Source organism: Candoia aspera, chromosome 3, assembly GCF_035149785.1.
Source record: "Candoia aspera isolate rCanAsp1 chromosome 3, rCanAsp1.hap2, whole genome shotgun sequence".
NCBI lineage: Eukaryota > Metazoa > Chordata > Lepidosauria > Squamata > Boidae > Candoia > Candoia aspera.
Window position 1 is genome coordinate 21,860,129 of NC_086155.1, and position 21,238 is coordinate 21,881,366.

Below are 21,238 nucleotides of genomic sequence, written 5' to 3' on the forward strand. Positions count from 1 at the left end.
GCAGCACAATTTATTATGGGGAAACCCTCCTGGAATCAACAAGGAGGAAGGACCCTTTGACCCTCTGTCTGTCTACAAATTGTTTTCCTCTGTCCTGCTCCAGCAAAGCAACTGGGTTTGTGAAGCTTGGTTTGATGGCAGGGGTGGTGATTGGAATGAGGGAATGGCTGGGCACTACAAGGTCAAGTCCTGTAAAAAGTCAGAGATGACCTCGGGGAAGCCAGGCAGAGGCAACCATGATGACACACGCAAAAGCATATTTTAAGCCCAAGGAACAGTGAAAGTGTGAGAAAAAGGCTCAGACTGATTCCTCCCTAATTTACTAGAGCAGTGGTTCTCAACCTTGGCAATTTCAAGATGTCTAGATATGCCAAATTACCCCCTGGGGTAATTACCCCCAGTTTAAGAATCACTGATATAGGGGAACATTAACTGCATACTTCCAATTGTCAGACACTGATGCAGTTAAACAAATCACAGTGTCAATTGACACACATTAAACCAGTTGTACAGTGACTATATAAGCAAACTACATCTATATTTTAACAGTTCTTCAGTTTACCATCACATTCTACAGCCTATTCCTTTTTCAACATTCTCACAGAACTTATTTCTTCCTTTTTGTCATTTTGTGGGGGAGATTAACATTTATGACATTCGTTCTGTATAATATAGGATTCTTTGATATATCACTACCATTTCCAGGGCCAGTTTTGTACAGTGGTTATTATTATTTATTAAATTTGTACACCACCTGACTCCCAGCAACTCTGGGCAGTCAAAGTGCTAAACCAGAAACCAAGCTCCGATCCCCCCCTTAGGCATGAAAGCCGCCTGGGTGACTTTGGGTCAGTCCCCCTCTCTCAGTTTAACCCACCTCACAGGATTGTTGTGGGGAAAATCGGAGGTGGAAGCATAATGTAGTTGCCTTGAGTTGTACTTTTAAAAGTGGGACATCAATCTCACAAATAAACTAATTAACAATATCTAAAATGTCAGCACTCTCTCACTTCAGTTTCATCTCAAATAGTTTTGTAACTTTTATTTTAATTCCATACATGCTGCTGGAGGCTCCTTGCTTATCCCTCTTTCACTTCCAAAGCAAAGATTTGATTTCAATCAAAACTGCTCTGCATTTTTCTCTGCTCTTTTAATCTGAACCTTCCTTGATCTCTTTGCATTCTTTGTAATTATTTTTTCTCTCACCACACATTACGGTGTCTTTCTCTCATCCTCCCTTTTTGTGACTATCCTTATATGCATGCAGATAGCCTCTTTCAGTTTATCAATCCAAGCTTTCCTTTTATTAGCTTTTTTTATTAACTTATCAGCACACTTCTATGGCACGCTGTAGCACTATTTTTATTTGATTCTAAGCAGCTTCCACATCCTCTTTTCTTATATCCATTTTTGATTCATTCTGATGGAAGATTAATCTACTGTTTTTGTATAAGTGTGGTACTTTCCTGCATTGCAGTCATTCTACTTTCACTTTTGTTTATTTCTTTTCGCTTCCAGGCCCACGTTTTTCCAAAATCTACCATTGACTGCTGCTGCTTTAACCATTCAGTTGTGTCCGACTGTTGGCAACTTTACGGACGAGAGCTCTCCATGCAGCCCTATCAAGCACTGCTGGATGTTCACCTTGGTATCTGTTTTGATGGTATCGAGCCAGCCCCTTCTTCTTGTTCTGCTAACAATTCCTAGCATCACCGACTTCTCTAGTGAGTTTGCACGAATGACATGGCCAAAGGAAGTCAGCCGTGGTCTTACAATTTTGGCTTCTAATGATGCATCAGGTTTTATACGGTCCAGCACTTCTCTGTCGGTTACTCTGACTGTCCATGGTAAACGTAACAGTCTACGCCAGCACAATTCAAATGCGTCAGTTCTTCTTCGGTCGTCCATTCTTATTGTCCAACTCTCACACCCAAACATCATTATGGAAAAGACTATTGCTCTGACTAGTCTGCCTTTTGTATTTAGGGTGATATCTTTGCTCTTCCAGATCTTATTCATGCTGACCATTGCAGTGCAGCCTAAAATTATCCTGCATTTGATTTCAGGTGAAGATTTGCCATCGTGAACAATTTTTGATCCGAGAAAGATGAAATCCTGGACTGATTCAATTTCCTCATTATTAATTTTAAACATCACTTGTCCATCTGCTGCTGTTGTCATTATCTTTGTTTTCCTGATGTTAAGGTTCAATCCCATTTTTTCACTTTCTTCCTTGATTTTCAGAATCACTTTTTCCAGGTCTTCCTTATTTTCAGCCAATAATGTTGTGTCATCTGCATACCTCATATTGTTTATGGTTCTTCCACCAATCTACCATTGACACTACCCAGAATAATGGTCCATCCCATATTCAGAATCGCTCATCACCCTTGCATTCTTCACTAATTCTGTCAGTCTTTCATCATATACAATCAAATCTATCTTAGATTTATATTCCTTACTTTAACATGTGTATGTATGAATAGACTTATGCTGAAACCACATTTTTACCACATTTTTTCTATGCAGTTAATCATCAGTCAGCATACTCATTCGTTCTTTTTCTGTGCTCACTCATCTCATCTCAACCATCAACTTGAGGTCACCTAGTAGAATATTTTTCCCCCGTGGATTGCATTCATTGCGTAATTTTCCACAAAACTCATCTCTAGGTTTTCCATTATCACCATTCACTGGAGAGTGGCATGCAACTATTGCCATTCCTATTTTCATATGCATCCATAATAATATAGAAGGCACTACTTCATATTTTTCTGACACATTTTAGCCCTTTGATTCACAATTAAGTCTATACCTTCGTTTCATATTTATTAACTCTATGCCACAAGATCAGACCACTTATTCAGATCTATTACATCTTTGATCAGGCACACATGTTTTTCTTTTTCTTTCATTCATTAATTCATGTTCTTTATTTACTCCTCTTACACTGCAAGTTGCTGGAGGTAAGGTAACTACTGGTCAGTTTTGATATGGCTTGGTGAGTATGCCACAAGCACAACCAAAGCCCAGTTCTACCCCAACATTGTTCGTGCTTTTCCACATAAGCCAGGCTCTCTAAGCTAGAGCCTACCTTGCAATCCAACATACTACTGCTTACATCCTATAACTAGGAACTATATGCAGTATACTGATACACATCCAGGGTGCAGAAGTATTAAATATCTAAGAATAAGAATTATGTACAAATGGGGACTTATATAAAATGACATAAAGTAGGAACAGACTTGTTCACCCTAAATGCAATCCACATCCTGAAAAATGTTGGGCAAAGAAGTAGAGAAGTGGGCAACAGTAAAATAGGGGTAGTGGTCTTTTCAGGCAACATCAAGACTTTGCATGACATGATATTAAAAATAAATAAATATTTTTAAAAGTTGAAATGGCTAAAATGTTTTGGGCCTTCAGGCAAGAACATAATGATTTCATAGCATTTTGTGTATTTTGCAAGATTTACACTTTCAATTTTTTTAAAAAAATTAATGCTTTAACTGGAGGTCAGTGAGCACTATTTACTCCCGCTGCAATACAGAGTAGGCTATTCTGTGCAGCACAAGGATGCCTCAATGTCATTCTGAGTGCTGTTTGAAATATCTCAGCCTTCAATTTTTAATACTTAAAAATAAGCCTTTGTTCTAGGAAACACAACAGTCTTGAGAATTCTTCTTACAGCAATGCAAAGCACAATGCTAAAATAGGCACATTGATACCCCTGTAACTGCATTTTCCTGCAACAGATTTTGAATACTAACCATGCATTTGGTAAGCATAAGGTGTCTGGCCTGATGCTGCAGTACTGAAGCCGGATCCATAGCTAAGAAACCCACTCTGACCAGGTGAATGGCTCAGGCTATCTTCTGTTTTGATGGCTTAGGAGACAAAGAAGAAGGAATATATATATTATCAGGAAGCTGATATCAAGTATTTGATGTACTAAGATAATTTTCTGCAGTGCTTGCCCCTATAACTTGCTTCCCCACCCCCTCCAAATTCATCCAGCAGAAGATGGAACAATCTCCAAAACGAAGGGCAATCTGACATAGCATTGTCTGTATAAGATAGGGAAGGGAAATTGTACAAGGAATTGCTCAGGGAGGGGCAGTTTGAATTCCCCACTCTTATTCCTATCTTAGAGAAGAAGGAAGCTTATATTAATGGCATTTCAGAATGTTTCTGTAGAGCATCCAGCTTACACTCAGTATTAATTGCAGGAGGAGGTCGTGGATGCTTACAGAACACCATACAAACCACGTTTTACCTTCAGATCCCACTGCAACCTGCATGTCGGTCCAATAACACTGAATGATGAATGCTTCTTGCAGCCATTTAAAAATTGGGGCAAATTTGCTCATGGGATAACAACGGCACAGGGCTTGGTTATTTGAGGGACTGCCTCTCCCGGAGTCATACTAGGTCTGACAGGGTGGGCATACTCCAGGTCCCTTCCCTTAAATGCTGCCACCTACCTTCATGGTAGATATCCCTGCCCTTTGGAACACCCTCCCCCCGAGATTCGGCAGACCCCTGTCCCCATGGCCTTCCAAAAAGCTGTCAAGGCCTGGCTTTTCCCACCAGCCTTGGAGTAGCATGAGGCTGGAGCTCAGGGAAGCTCTAAAGGTTGTTCTTGGTGTGCTGTGTTTGGGGCACCAGAAAGATTTTTGTTGGCTTTTATGCTTTTTATTGTTTTTGCTGTTTTATTATTGTTTATGAGTTGTCCAGGGTTATGCTATATACGACTGGCAGCTACAGAAGTCTTTTGAATAAACAAACAAACCTCCCATGCCAAAAACAAGCCAATTTATTTGGGCAACCATGGGAGATTATATGTTACAACTGCAGACTCCATAATTGTTGGTATCTGAGTTGGACTTTTGTGGGTATACGGTAGGAGAAATTGCTTTTCCTTCCCTGACATTTGTATTCTGATTGTAATCGGCAACTTGCATGCAGAACACTCAGCCCATTGCAGGCTTGGCCACAATTAATCTTCAGTGACAGATGCTTTCTGGAAGCCTGTTTCAGACAGAGAAATAACTTGGCACCAAATTAATTTCCACATAGTTCTCCATTTTGTCTAGGAACCTGGGATAGTTTTACTTTTGAGCCAAAAAAACAATAGTACTTCATTGTTCTTGGTTGTCTGCCAGGTGGGATTTTTCAGAATGCACAGAATCACATGGTGGGTGTAATGAGGAGAGAGGGGGGAAGAGAGGAGACATTATTGTTCAGAAGATGCAAATAGGTAATCTATACAATATGTAAGGACTGTGCACACTTTACTGGCAGATGGCCCTATCTATGTATCTTTGTGGACCACTGCAGGTCCTTTGGGATGGTGGTGGTCTACAAATGCAATAAATAAATAGATAGATAGATAAATAAATAAATAAATGTTTAAAAAATAATGGCCCAAAGACACCAGTCAGTCACCAAAGGACTAGTTTTCATCTGCTGTTAATAACAACTGTTCAGTGTTTTTCTTGGCTTCTATCCAGCTAATACTATACATACAGTATATGATTCCAGAAAAGAATGCCTAAATTCTTTCTCAAGCCACCATGATAAAAACTAGTGTTGTAAGGCCCGTCTTTCCACAGAGCCTGTACAGAGAACTGATTTTAAATTTTCTTATTTGTTTAGTTGATCGGGAACATATTTAATTTTTTTAAAGTTATGAATGATGTTTTAAAAATCAGTGTTAAATTAACTTACTATCTTTCAAAAATTATAATCCAAGATATATGATGGATCATAAAGAGTTCCTATATAGTATATTTCTACTCATACATAAGCTCCATGGGAAGAAAGTACAGGATTTCAAGTCTAAGGGATTAAATTTGTCAAGCACTTGCATAAAAAAGCTTCAGCAGATTACAAAAATGTTCTGTGTCTGAACTCATCTCTCATGGCCAAGTATTACATTTTATTTCATGCTGATTATAAAAAGAATGCAATAGTCTCATGGATCATAACATACATTTAATAATTATCTTTCTCTTAATGCTGTTCACTTACAACACCAACTCCTTACATCTATTCTTTTCAATTCTTTGCCTTTTAGACTACTATGATCATATGAATACTGACCTAGAATGCTGAAGAACTGAATAAGGACAACCACTATGAAAAATTATAAAGTCGTTAAAGGATGACTGAAAAAACCTAAATGAGTTTCTAGTATTCTTAACTCAGGAGCAACGCAGTGGGTTAGAATGTGTAGCTGCCTGTTTTGGATTTTCTGAATCTGATATAACTTACCACAAAACCAGTCATGCCAAAATAAACTGAACTGAACTGGGCTGGCAGTTTAAATTTAGATTCAGTATCAGGAAACCTTTTATGGTCTAGGCCTTGGAACAGTCGATAATATGGATATGCTGACTTATGCTATGTGATTCATTCAGTATGTTTAAGCCTATGACCGCTTTAGGATAGTGAAGAAGGATAACATACAAAGTTACTTGCATATACATAGGAAATTGAGTGGATCAATGTAGTTTTTTTTGCATAGTCCAACTTTTGGGCCAGTTATTTTACTTTAACACACATATGGTGCTGTTTACACTCTGCAGAACTTGCATGCCATGAACTAGAAGTTCTTAGAAAACTAATAAATGAAAAGACCCTTTCAACTTGAAAATACTTCTTACTTGAAGATTGTTTAATAAAATGAAACATGGCTAACAAGTGGCAATTTGGAGCTGCTTAAAATACCTAGGTAGAATCTCTAAGCAAGCACCTATTCTCTGGAATCTTGCCAGGTATTTGTAAATTATATTGAAATGCAAACAATCAAGAAAGCCAAGGTTTTTTTTTTTTATTAACCAGTACACTACTTACAATAGGAAGGTATTCCATATGGTTGTCCAGGTGGTGGGTACGCAGTATAAGCAGCAGTTTGCTGGATGCCTGCACTGTATTGAGTCTGCCCATAAGTAGCCATTGTTGCAAAGGATGGGACTGTTACTATATGGGGATAATGTCTAGTCAAAAAAGAGAAATATTTACACCAATTAATCTCTTTTGGCAATGACTGTGGGATGATATGAATAGTTAATGCATTTACTGGAAAGGAAAACCAGTTTTCTCCCCTCAAATAATTTATCTTTAAAATGGAAGCATTTAGATTTTCTAAAAAAGTGGTAATGGAGGGTGAGTAAAGGTTTTTTCTTTTTTCTTTAATCTTCTATTTGGGGACGGGTGTTATTTTAAATTCATGGTCACATTTCTTCTAGGTAGATATTTTATGTTTAGTATTATACTAAGGCCCACTTTTAAACCACTAATTTGAAGTGTTGTTGTGACCATTATCATCAACATCATCAAGCAAGGGACCTTGTTTTATTTAATCAAAGTTATACCTACAGTATATGGATCTAATCTAGATCCAGCATCAGGCAATGCATGATAATGAAGTGCCATACTGGTACACTGTTTGCCCAAACTTTCATGATGCCAGAACCAAATTCCTGTAGAATCTTACAATGTCATATGTGATATCACAAATCTATTTTCCTTAGAGTAGTTTTAGAGAGTTAAAATGGATTGTGCTATAGCTTGAAAAAGAAAAGCTGCTTTGGACAGCAGGTTGCAGTGTGTAGGGATGGAGATGTATATATACATGTGATGATGTAGCCAACATGGTACAGCCAACATTTTATGTCATTTTGGTGTTTGGGTGGGTTAAGGGGCAAAATGATTCCAGAAGTTTAGTACATTGATTTAAGCCCTTATATTGGCTGAAAGACAACATAAATTGTGCTCCTGGGAATTAGCTGTGTGACCTAGGGAAGCTCTGGAGGCTGCAAAAATGGTACTAGGGTTTGTAGGTGGCCTGTGGTTTACACATTTTTTTTAAAGAGAACAAAATAAAGGGGATGATAAATAAACTTTTATCTGAATTAATGCACATACTTTAAAAAGATGAAAGACAAGTACCAATATAAAGTATGGGAAAGCTGACCAATTGCTGAACCTGTAATCAAGTAGGTATTTCATAAGACTTTCAGTTCTAGGCGGAGGTAAAGGTAGGAAGTTGGGGATCTAGGCTAAATCTTATTTGGAGCAGAAAACATTGTTTCAAGTCTTTCTTTTAAAGGTCATTTTGTGGGCCTGATATTTTCCATTTGAAAATGCAAGAATAACATATACAGGACTAAATGAAAACAAATAGTCTTTGGGTCATCCCAAGATCTTTTTCTGGTTAACTAAACATATTTAAAGTTGGTGGTAATGTTTTTATGACTTTTATACATGCTATTGTTCTTAGGAAAAATCCTGCTCTTAAAATTCCGAACAAGACAGAGCAGAGTTTACATGCCAAGCAAAAACTATTTGAAAATACATTTTTAAACATGACAATTATTGAATGTATTTTTCTTTTAATTCGTTCAATCGTGTCCAATTCTCAGAGACTGCCTGGACAAGTCCCTGACGTTTTCTTGGCAAGGTTTTTCGGAAGTGTTTTGCCATTGCCTTCTTCCTAGGGCTTAGAGAGAGTAACTGACCCAAGATCACCTAAGGCAGGACTAAAACTCAGGGTCTCCCGGTTTCTAGCCTGATGCCTTTAACCTACACCAAACTGGCTCTTGAATGTATTAGACGAACACCTTATAAAATAGTTTTGGCATTGCACAATTGCATGATAAAATGAAAAACAATCACTTTTAAAACATACAGCTCATAAAATAATACAAACAAAGAGTAAAGGTATTATCCAAAATGAAATCATGGAAACAAAAATAATAGACCTAAATCGATAAAATAATTGTTTTAAATTGATAAAATATATTTAACTTTTAGGCTAATATTGTTCATGAGAGACAGTTTGGTGTAGTAGTTAAGTCCCAAGGCTAGAAACCAGGTGAATTCTAGTCCTGCCCTAAGCACAAAGCCAGCTGGGTGACCTTGGGCCAATCACTCTCTTTCAGCCCTAGGAAGAAGAAGGCAAGGGCAAACCACTTCTGAAATCTTGCCAAGAAAACTGCAGGGACTTGTCCAAGCAGCTGCCAGGAGTCAAGACTGACTTGAAGGTATACACACACATATACAGTAGATATGCATGCACACATATATATCACCAAGGAAGGCATACCCCACACCCCCCATTTAAATATTTGTGTAAAAGTATGGTAAACAGAAAAGTTTGCTGAAACGGAAAAGATGTGAACATCAAGTGGGCTTCCCTGGAGGAAAATCTTCTATAGCCAAGTGGCCACCATTAAGAAAGTCCATTTTCTTGTAGCCCTCACCATCTCAGAATAAGGGAAAACCTGTAGAAGAGCTTGGTAGATAATCTTAGGATATGGGAAAATGCATATACAAAGAACTGTTCCATCAAGAACCAAGGTAGCAAGCTATGCCAGGGTTTATGGATCAAACCCAGCATTCTGAACTGGGTCTGGAAGCTTACTAAAAGCTAATGTAGGTTCAAAATACCAGTATAATACCATTACAATCCTTTCACCCATTTGAAACTCACAGACCCATATTTTGCACTGACATTTTGTGTCCAATCTCAGAGGTAGCCCTCTTACAAGGCATTGCAGTAATTCAGCTTTCCAACTCTAGAAAGTATTGTGATTGGAATATCAATCAAAACTGTCCAAAAGGCATTTTATGCCACAGAGGCCATGACAGTGATGGCTACAGGTGTACAGCCAAGTATTAACAATATCTTGGTTTTGTCTGAACAGAGCTTCAGTTTAGTAGTCATTACCACAGGTGAGTGGAATTTTATCAGGAACAAAGACACACAAAGCTGCAGATAAGAGAAAAAAATTGCATGTCATAAGCATGCTGATGATAATGCACTTCATACTCTGAATTATTTCATGCAGCAATTCCAGATAGATTGTAAACAGAAGATGGAAATTATGTACGCTAAAGTGAAGGCACATGGGCCTTCTACAAACATCCAGATTAGAATGGAACCCCTGCAAAGCAATTGTGTCATGACCTATCCAAGAAAGACAGCTGGTTCAATTATATCAAAGCTACTGAGAGGTCAAAGAAAATCAACAAGATTACATTCCTTTGCTTCTCTCGCAGAGCAATCAACTCTGCCATAACCAGCCCTGATCCTTGACTGAAATGGATTCAGAAAAATCAGCCTCTTCCAAAGAGCATGGATTTGGTCAGCCACAAAATGCTCAAGTCTCTGCTCAGAAAGATAACATTTGCTGTAGGCTCATAAACTGAGTTCTCCAATTCAGTAGTGATAATACTATTGCCTCCTTTAAGAAAGTTTGAACCAACCCCTCTCATAAAAATGATTAATCAAGTAAATGTTGTAGCCCCTAATCTATGAAACTTTGAAATGAAACTTGGGTACATTTAATTCAATAGCAGAAGACTGCTTAGTTTAAACACATGTATGGTAGATGACATATTTCATATTCATGCACTCTTCTGCAGTTTGGTGCCTATTACATGTGCCAGATTGTAATTCCCCTGATTCCCAGTCTACACAATCAAACCCTAATGTGACTAAGAATTCTGGGAATCCCGGTCCAACACACTGAACAGTCAGCAGATAAAGGAAGGCTGCCTGTCAATGAAGGCAAAATGCTTCTTGTAAGACAGTACTTGCTGTGATATGTGGACATTACCAAAATAGTAATTTTCCTTCAGAATCTCTCTCTCTCCCTTGATTTCAGTATATCCACACTCATACTGATGAACAGCATCAACCTAGACATTTCTACTCAGAAGTAAATCCCAGAGAAATCAGGAGAAATGTGTTAAGAAAATGTACTTCATATTACAGTGGAATACTTCTACAACTGGATGACAATTCCTAGAAATAAAGGACTTCTTTCGACAGAAAGCAGATTCAATATAGCACTCTTACTTGGTAGTGTAGAGATGAAGAGAATGCTGAGGTGCAGATTTCCTGTTGCCTATGAAACAAAATTAGCACAGTTAACGCCATTAACTATATTGATGCAAATGAAATAATCATCTGTTAATTACTTGCCAAGATCTTTGCATAATTGCAGTACAGAACATAATAATCACATTCACAACTGCTCTCAAGGGTATGGGTTATGTTAATATGAACTGTCTAGATGCGAGCTAAAGAAAGTATCAGAACTTAAATGAGACAATAGATAGTGCACTGTTCTTTGAAGAGGACACATTAATGAAGTACACATTTAAGTCATTTAGATAAGTAATTCAGTAAAATGAGAAAACAAAAGGCATCAGCATTCTCAAAGGAGATCTGAAACCATTAGAATTTACTTATCTCACAAGGGCTTGAAAATATCCATCTATGGCCTAGAAGAATGTAGTAGGACAAATTTCAGAGCCATTAGCAAATACAGTGAACAATTCTTGGGAAACTGCCATCGTTTCAACATCCTCTTTGGCACTTCCACCTTAACTACTCAGAAAACCAAACAATTTTGTTAGATTGTTGTTAAATAAAATGGAATATGGGCGTTTAGTCATTTATTTTGGTGCCTTCAAGTCAGTGTTGATTCCTGGTGACTGCCTGGACTAGTCCCTGCAGTTTTCTTGGCAAGGTTTTTTGGAAGTGGTTTGCCAATGCCTTCTTCTTAGGGCTGAGAGAGAGTGACTGGCCCAAGGTCACCTAACTGGCTTTGTGCCTAAGGTGGGACTAGAACTCTCAGTCTCCCGGTTTCTAGCCTGGTGCCTTAGCCACTACACCAAACTGGCTCTACTAATTTAGTCATTAGTATATTTTTATGCTGCATCATAACGGTCCTGGATCAGAGAAGACAAGTTTTACTATAAAATTCTTTAGATTCTTCCATCACAAGCCACAGAGCCCTCAATATTCCTCTTAAACCTAACCTAATGCATTTGATAAGCAAGATCCATTAATAAATATTAAGGCCAGAAACCTGCATTGCATCCTCAGATTGTATGTGAGTAGGAAGATAGCAAACATGGATATTCCCAAGGATATGTGTATGCACACAACATCTTGCACATATCACATAAAACTATGTACATACTACTGCACACTAAATAGTACTGTACTAACATTCAACTACTGAGCAGTAGACAATCACAGTTACCCAATTTTCAGTCACGATCTGTCCCCATCGTCACAAGAGGATTTTCTCATTAGGAAGTCATCTAAAATGAGACAACTTCAGTTTATTTAACAATTTATAAGAGGGTGAATTATACATCTCAGAAATGTTTTATTAAAGAAATATGCAAATACACTGAAAGCTAAATATAAATGATTGAATGGACACATGTCATGTAATTCCAAAAATAATTCCAACATATCTAGCATGTATTTCTATTGACTGAAAAAAGGTAATGGCAAACAACTTCTATTGTGCTGCTAAAATACTCATATGGACATGTCCATATAGTCACCAGAAATGTGAGCAAAACTCAAGAGAGACTTTACTTTCACTGACTTCTGTGTTCACTACTAGCTGGTTCCTCTTGGACATAATTTTCACCCACAATTGTGTAAGCCTTTGATATTTCACTGTCATTTTATCACTGTTTAGACAGAGTGTAATCTAATTTAAACTGTCATCACTTAACTTTTTCAAGTAATAATTTTCATCTTTCTTTCTCAGGAATTTGATTGTGCTCCAAATGTTTTGGGTATATACATAAGAGTACGGCAGTTGTGACTGTACTATAAGTGCACCCTTTCCTTCCTCTGCTCAGAATTTTGCTAATGACATCAGTCTGCTTCATTTCCAGAATTAGGTAGTTCGAATTAAGTTTTTCGGTTCTGGTCTGAAGACAGCTTATGGCGACTATAGATAAAGCACTCATGTGTTCTACCAACATATGACCAAGACTGTACCAAGTAACCCTCTGCCCCACACTCTATGTAGTTTGTAACCATATACTAAAAAGGTTCTTCATGCATAACCCTAACCTACATTCATTTTCCAGGCTGCATGGAAGATATCACCCTTGTAGCTCTACATACAAAGCTTCTTTTCTTACACTGCAGAGAGCCAGGTTAATTGCCAAAAGCTAGTTGGTATGGTCTAATTTCTGGCTCAGGCACTGATAGGATATATCAAAAGCATTGTCCTCATCATACTGTAATCTGCATGTGGGTCATGGTTTTGTCATTCAGATATTAAAGCAAGATGAGGCTCCCAGAAAGCTATAGGTTGGTGGGAACAGCTTTAATACTTATTCACAATAGATAAGCACACTGTGACTGAATAGGGCCCCTAGTTTTCTATCATCCTCAGGATAAGCTTAAACAAAAAACAGTTTAAAAAAGCTGCCTTCCTCCCCCACTTTCCCTAAACAAAACAAAATCTCTAGCCTTCATGAGTGAAGACATGTTTGAAAATGTGATGCTAACAATTTCTAAAATTTCATAAAACAGTGAGATAAACATTTAAGCTTTTTAATAGTTGGGAGTGAGGCTTGAATATTCTCAGCCATCCCACATCTCTACCAAAATTTTTCTTTGCAAATAATTTAAAAAATATCTAAAAAAAATAATACTAAAATTCTGCTAAATTCTTTAAGGATTATTATTATTATTATTATTATTATTATTATTATTATTATTATTCCTGCATATTTTTGCAAGACCAACTCAAATCATCAACCTAAATCTCAAGACTGTTTTCACTGACAAAGCACAATATATAATTTCCATTTGCAAGTTCATTCGCAGATATTTGTTCTTGAAAAATCCCTGGCTGATCAATTACATTTGTTGCAATGTGAACAGAATTCTCTCTTCCCTAGATCAAATTATTACAGTACTCTGAGTTTTCTTCACTTTTTTCATCAACACATGGAGACAGTTCTTCTCTTGGTACCTTTCTTTTGAAAGCACAGGATAGAGCAGTTTGTGAGATTCCAGCCAGCCTCTGACTCAGAAAACAAAACTCTTTCTGAGTCAGAGGGGGAAATAGAAACTTACTGAGCTGAAACCGGGACAGCGAAACCCAGAGATGAGTCAGCAGCGCGGGAAGAGTCACAGACGCTGATTGGTCAGTCTTCAGAGGAGGATTTGAATCCTCCAATCAGCGTGCCAACAACAGGCAGAAAAGCGTGTGAAGGAGAAGGCAGCCCGATTGGCTGCAGAAGGGAATAGGCGCACAAAAGATCGGCATAAAAGGCAGACGCACAAAGAGCAAGCTACCGGAGACAACCGATCCTTCGAGCTTGCAGTTCCAGCAGAAGAGTCCTTACCCGCGTTGGAAACAGCGTCTCTAACTGGAGGGGAATCAGTGCCAGTGTTTCCTATTGGAGTGGACTTGGATCCTGTATCCACTGCCCCCAAGGAACTTCTCCTTGCCAAACCCAGCAGCCTCAGCCTCACATCCAGCCTCGGACCTCGGCGTCTTCCTTGTGCGCACTCCAGGCACACTTCCAGCCTTGCTTCAAGTTTCCAGCCACATCTAGAGTCTCCAGTCTAGTCTTGTAGTGCTTCAAATCCTGAGCCTTGCCTTGAGTCTCCAGTTCAGCCCTGCCACGCCTCTAGCTCCTAGCCTGGTCCAAAGTCTCCACTGCAGCTTCATTGCGCCTTGGATCTCCAGCCCAGTCTAGCTGCACTCTGGGTGGATGACATTGTTCTGGAACGTCACACCTATCTTGTTGTGAATGAGGTTTGCAACCTTGTCTAGAACCTGTGGTCCAGTTTGGTCGTGCTTCGAGTCCCTTGTTTTGAGCCTCTAGCCCAGAGATTCCAGCCTAGCCCGAGCCACCGTGCTCAGTCCAGTCCTGCTGCCGTAGCCAAGACTCACTCAGAAGGTCCAGTTCAGTCTCACCCAGCTTCCCGGTGCCAGCCTAGTTCTAGTGGTGTTCTGGATTGTGGACATTTGTCTCCAGTTTCAGCATTGCCACATGCCCTGGCTTCTTCCAGCCTCCGTCATTGAATCCTGCTCCGCTGTTCTACTACAGCCTCTTCCTGCAACCTTGCTGGCTTCCTTGTTATTACCCAGTTGGTCTTGATCGGAACCAGCCTACCTCTTGACTATAAGGACTTATTTATTGTAAATAGTTATTTAATAAAGAGTGTTTTGATAATACTTCTGCCTGGCTGCTTCATAGTCTGAACAGGACACAGTTGAAATGAGCAGCAAACAAACAAAAGCAAAACTAAAAGAGAGATGGATTCCTAGGCAACCTGTAACTCTACAACTGTATAGGCTATGTTGTCAATTGGATTTTTGAACATTATTTTCATCAACATGTTAATTAACTGACCAATTAACAGATATTGGATCTTCTAGGAGCCCTCCATTTACAAGCTACATTTATTTTGCAAATATGAAATTAATAAGAATTTGCTTAATTTGGTAAATTAGCACTTTGACGTACTGAGACTCAACACTTATGATTAACTAAAACTAACAGAAATAGAATTGCATTAGTGTGGACAGTTTTCTACTTTCTCCAGATATTTTCTTCTCTTAATTATTCCTCCATTTAATATTTTGTTTCTGGATCTTTAACTATCTCAGTCCCTTTCCTTCAGTCCAGGGACTATAATTTCAACCAATTATTTTTTTAAGAAGTTAGGTTCCTTTTTGGTCTATATTACATTCCCCTTTCTATAAACCAGTACCTGATTTGTAAGTACTGGGATGAAAACTTGTATTCTCTCATGTAAATTTCAACATGTTGACATCTTCCTTTTTAAAAAAGGAAACAAAATAAAATTAACTGAAAAGTTCCTTGGAATTTCAGATTTCCAAATATTTTTTTAAACCAGTGTTTCTGAACCTTGGCAACTTTAAGCTGTGTGGCCTTCAACTCCCAGAATTCAACTCCCATTGCTGGCTGGGGAATTCTGGAAGTTGTTGTTCTCCCAACTTAAAGTTGCCAAGGTTGAAAAACACTGGTTTAAACTGACTAATTTTTTAAAAAAGCCACTTGTAGTAGGTGTTAATTATGACAGTTTAGTTTACCATTTTTCCATGTCAATAATGTCTCACTGATGGTACAAATATTTTTCTCTGAGCCAGCTTTCTTTTTGATGCCATAACAAAGTAACTGTAACTTCTATTGCTCTTACAAGTCCAAGGGACTGAAACAGATCTAAAAATCAATCTGGAAGCTAGATGACTAGTTCATCTGGAAGTATTTATTTCTCCATTTGATACAGTGAGATTTACTCATGCATGCCAACAATCCATGCCATGTTGCCAACATCAGTAAAATTGGGACATTAGGTTCATTAAGTGCTCACTTTGGCAGCACATATACTAAAATTGTCTTATCTTAGTTCATTAGCTTGGTTCACATTTATATAATTCACCTTGATAACTTTCCTCTCCCCATCTACTTCCAGGCTCAGTTTAAGGTATATTTTTTAAAGTTTCCAGAACTCAATGTTTTGGGACTTGAAAAAGCTCATTCTTTTCATATCTGAACTTCCTTAGAAGATGCTCAGCATCTACACGTGGAATCTGCCGTTCTGAACTTTTACTTTCCTGCCGCTACTTTCTCTGGGGAACTGTCTGTTATCTTAACTCAGTTCAGAAATTTTCCATTAACTTTTACTTCTGCCAGTTAAATATCTAGGGGGCGCCATAAATTACTGCCTCAGACATGGAGGATCTTAACCAGGCTTTCTCTGACTTCCATCGAGATATTAAAGCAGATATTAAGCAGATTTTTTTCTGATTCCTGCCAAGTTATTATGAAAGACATTCAGAGCACTGTGGAAAATGTGTGGTCTAAAATGTGCCATCTGGTTGGGGATGTTGTGAATGAAACTGAAGAATCTAACAGTGATGGAAATGTCTCTCTCCTAAGTGAGATTCTGGCTTCTGTTGAAATCCTGGATGAAACTGACAATGCTGAATTGAAGAACTTAAATGGAGAAATTGAGCTGCAAGACATGAGTGAATTTGAGTTTCTGATGGAATGTTATGGAAAAGAAGGGGTTATTATGTATGGGAGGTTTTTTTGAAGAGAAGTCTGTGTTTGTGAGGGGAGCAGTATGTTTGTGAGGGGAGCAGTTTACCTGTTTGATTTAAGAAAATAGTTCTGTGTTTATTATGGGAATATGTAAATGTTTTGGTCTATTTTGAAGTGGGTTAAGGGACCAAAAATATTCATCTGGATGGTCTTTTGACTTTGGATGATTTTACTTATCATGAATGATTGGGATTATGATTATTAAGGTTTTTTTTAAAAAAAAGGATTAATATTAATTCATGTTTCTTGTATTATTAATTATAATGGCAGACAATTTACATGCTTTTTATTTTTGATCTTTATTATAGTAAACAGGAATATATAGAATAGTAGTAGGAAGGGAATAATTAAGTAATTGTTATTTTGGGGGGGAATTGATTAGGTGATTTATACTTTTTCTTTTAATATGCAGGGAAGGAGCAATGGTATTTAGTGATAATGTGCTTGTTGGAATTATCAGGGGTCAACTCAGCATTGTCTCACAAGCATAGTAAGGGGGTTTCTCTAGTAGACGTATCTCTGTTGTGCTTGTGGAATGTCACGTGGGTCACCAGATTTTTCACTTCCTCCTCCTCCTTGGGTTTTGGGGATTAACAATCTCCATTACCCTTCTGGCACACATGCAAGCAGGAGGTGCTGCAGAATGCAGCTCTCGTCCTTTTTCATCTTGCTTGCATACAGGCATTTCTATTTCCATAGAAATGTCTACAAAGAACCAGTGATGATTAAATACTTTCTACTATGAACCTACCTGTATCCAGATCTACTAAATAAAAGTAAGCTATCTCTATTTTTTTCTTCATCTAAGTGCTGTGTGAAGACTGAATTTATTTTCTGAACATAATTAAGCTTAATGTGCAAGTTCTTTTTTCAGTTCACGCTTCTACTCTGCAAGATTGCTTTTAGCTGCTTGGAGTTCTCTTATTAACCTTTAAAAACTCCATCTGTGCTACGAGGTTGACTTGTAGAAATAATGTGATTTTGGTTTTAATACAGAGTAAGGGATTGATTATGGAAAATTGCTGCATATTCTAGATGTTTAAAGTCAGAAGTCACTTCTTTTTGTAATCTAGTTAAAAAAATTTCTCTTTGTGTTTTCACACTTTTTTAGTTCTTTTTTGTAATTTTTTGTTTGATCTTTTTCTGAAATTTAATAAAATTCTTTAAAAAAAAAGATGTTCAGCATCATCCCTACCAGTGACTCTGAGGCACTTAGTAATCCGTAATGGGATGCCATAGTTAACATGGTTCTCCCTCTCTCCTGGTTCTATAACTGATGCCTTTTGAGTTCCAAGCCAAAAGTCTTTTCATTCTGCATCTTCAAGCTTGACTTGAATAATTCCCTATCATTCTTTGTAATTGTTATTCTATTATTTTCCAGGTTTATCCATTACTAGGACTCACTGCTCTGAAGAATACTATCAATTGGAAAGGGAGGAAAACATAGCTCTACAGTAAACAGATAAAGAGTACAGCTATCTATCTGCGATCCAGGATTTCCAGTTAATGGCTGACTGATGCACAACTCTGGAAACTGAATAAGGAAACAACCGTAGTCTCATGAGGCAAGCTAGCCTTGGAGTTTCTTGTGGAGAGGAGGCTCACCCTGTGGCAAAGGACAGGACTCATTAGAAGTCATAATGGCAATTTATAAGACAGTATCTGCTCTGAATCATTCAGATTTTCAAAGCTATAGGAAAGACTGTGATGTAGGACTTCTGTCAAAAATATTAAGGCTGCAGGATTGGACATATCTGCATGCAAAGGGTTAATCACTCTACTTAATAAGCAAGGGCCTTCTGTCAGCTCCCCTTTAACAGGAAGATAGCTGGACTTCTGACTGCAGCAAACAATGGCTAGAACCGTACTAGCAAAAACTAGCTCAGCAGCATCGTTTGCCAATAATTTTAAAAACAGATTTAACATTCCATCTTCTTTCCTCACCCCCATTCTTTTTTCATACTGTCCAAGTGAAGAGAGAAGATGGGAATTGGGGTAAGGCAGATAAATTTCCATTGCCTAACCTCAAATGCCAAAAGAATGTGTCTTAGTACCTGCCAAGCATGAAACTTCAGACCACAGTTTGGAAGGAAGATTTTGTGTGTGTGTGTGTGTGTGTGTGTGTGAGCGAGAGAGAGAGAGAGAGAGAGAGAGAGAGAAGTAATTATAACAGTGTCAGCTTTGACTTCCTATCTTTCAGAAAGCCACATCAAAAGAGCAGCGTTAGTGCATCCTGCAATAGACCAGAATGACTCAAAAGACCACTGCACCATCATTTCCTCTGTCCACATCACTCCTAAATTATACACCAAGAAAAGCAGTGATACTGTATAAGAAGATTTCATTTCACAATGGATTTCTCTCCATTTGAGGGAACAGCTGAAATCCAAACGCATTCAACATTTTAAAATATTCACAGGTATGGAATGTACTGAAGCAAATGAATTGGCAGGGTGAACTGTACTCATTGATTTACCTGCAAATGTGTAACAGTCCAAGTTGCTTATGTACACACACACACTCTAAATGCAGAAATTTGCAGCAAGAGAACCGAAATTGGAGGAACTTGGAGTATTTTTAAAGACATCCCCTGAATCTCCCCCATATAAAAATTAGGGACAGTATTTAAAGCAGGGAAGACTGGAAATTAAGGTACTTTTGAGACTGCTGTTGCATATAAAGCCGCAGGCCAATATCAGAGAATGTAAGGCTTAAATGCATTCTTAAAATCTGCTACTTTTCTAACATCAGATAACAAGTAAAATAACCTTTGAGCTAATGTTGACATTAGAAATGCAAAGCAATACTATGAGAGGCTGGACTTTCAATTACACATAGCAGACATATTAAATCTCACTATTTTTACATTAAATAAAAAACCTTTCCTCAGACATTTTCTACTTCTTCCTTTAACTGCCTTAAAATCAACAAGCAAACAAAGGCCATACTCGAGCTCCTCCTTGGTCTCAGCCCGGTTCTGTCAACTCTGACTCGCTGTATCCCTACTTTATCTAGCGCAGGATTTCCATAAATGTGCTTCTTACCCCATGGTCTCCAAACTAGAAATGCTGAAATGCTGTGGGGGTGGGGATCTGGACTTGGAATCTCCTCCATGAAGACCTTCCATTACACCACAAAACTACAGCATCTTTTACACTGTACATCTTCTTCATCCAGACAATTAGGAACAATCCACAGAAGTGGTAAGAATCTGGTCTTCTTCCTCATTTCAAAGAAAAAGATTCATACAAACCTAGGCCACATGCTTGCTCATTATTCCTTTTGCAACTCTATCTACACGCTCACAGCTAAGCATCTGAAGTTAATGGGCCATGAAGAAGAATTGTCAGCTTACCTTCTATGTCATCTGGAACCGTAGCATAAGTGTTAGAAAGGTTAAGCTTCAGAATGTCAGGATATTCTTTATTTACAGTCAAGCTGGGTGATGTCACTAGATCTAGCATTTCCTTATACCTGGAGGAAAGCAAAGGGGGGCAGATAATTTATTCATTAATTATGCATGCTTGCTAATGATTCTACTTTTTTCCCTAGGAATACAAATATTAAAGCTGATTACTTAAACCCAGCCTTCATATAAATTCTACATAAACAACATTCACGAAAAAAGTTTTCATCAAAGGGAAAATGCTGAATTTAAAATCAAGCACTGACTTTCCTTGGAGATTACTGCTATTTGATTAAATATTTTCCAGTACATCCTGGATTTTGCCATCAGATGATTACATTTATGTATTGCTTAAATGCCATAAGGAGTAAGCCATGAATTCTAGTATTACCATCACTTTCCAACGCGCACAATTGTATCAGAGAAGACGGCAAGTTACCAAACTGTTTTAGACAGGAAGGCTCCTAACAGCATTGCAGTTATGGAGGATTTAAAGCAAGGACACCATTAAATGGGAAAGATCCAGGTTAACATACCCGATCAGTTTATTATTGAAGTGAATGTGATTTAGGCAGCCTTCACTTTCTGTAGGATTATGCTCAAAATAATTAGACTCTCCCTTCCTGGGGGAAAGGTGCTTTCTGTGATCAGGACATTTAATGGCAAGTCAGTTAGACTCAACTTGTAAGTTACCTGGTTGGCTTTCATCACCTTTTTTTCCCTCAAGAATAATAGACGAAGCTTTCAAGACCCTAGCCCCATAGTCTGCCATTATGCTGATTTTTAACTTTACTTTAATGACAGGATGCAGAGAATGCCTGCTCTCTGAAAATTAGCAAATGGGATCTATATAACAGGTAGCATTTTTAGGGATGGATCTGGACAAATCCTCATACTAGCTAA

At 38.1% G+C, this 21,238-nt stretch overlaps 1 protein-coding gene across 1 annotated transcript in view; it reads right to left on the reverse strand.

Annotated features, from left to right (window-relative positions):
• EYA2 (EYA transcriptional coactivator and phosphatase 2) overlaps nt 1–21,238 on the reverse strand; it is a 135,353-nt gene that overhangs the window by 58,785 nt on the left and 55,330 nt on the right. Inside the window, exons 2-5 of the mRNA XM_063297105.1 lie at nt 20,285–20,403; nt 10,874–10,922; nt 6,862–7,004; nt 3,774–3,890 (exon numbers count right to left, since the gene is read on the reverse strand). Coding sequence (XP_063153175.1) covers nt 3,774–3,890; nt 6,862–7,004; nt 10,874–10,922; nt 20,285–20,393 — 418 coding nt within the window. The 5' untranslated portion in view covers nt 20,394–20,403. The remainder of the gene's footprint in view (nt 1–3,773; nt 3,891–6,861; nt 7,005–10,873; nt 10,923–20,284; nt 20,404–21,238) is intronic.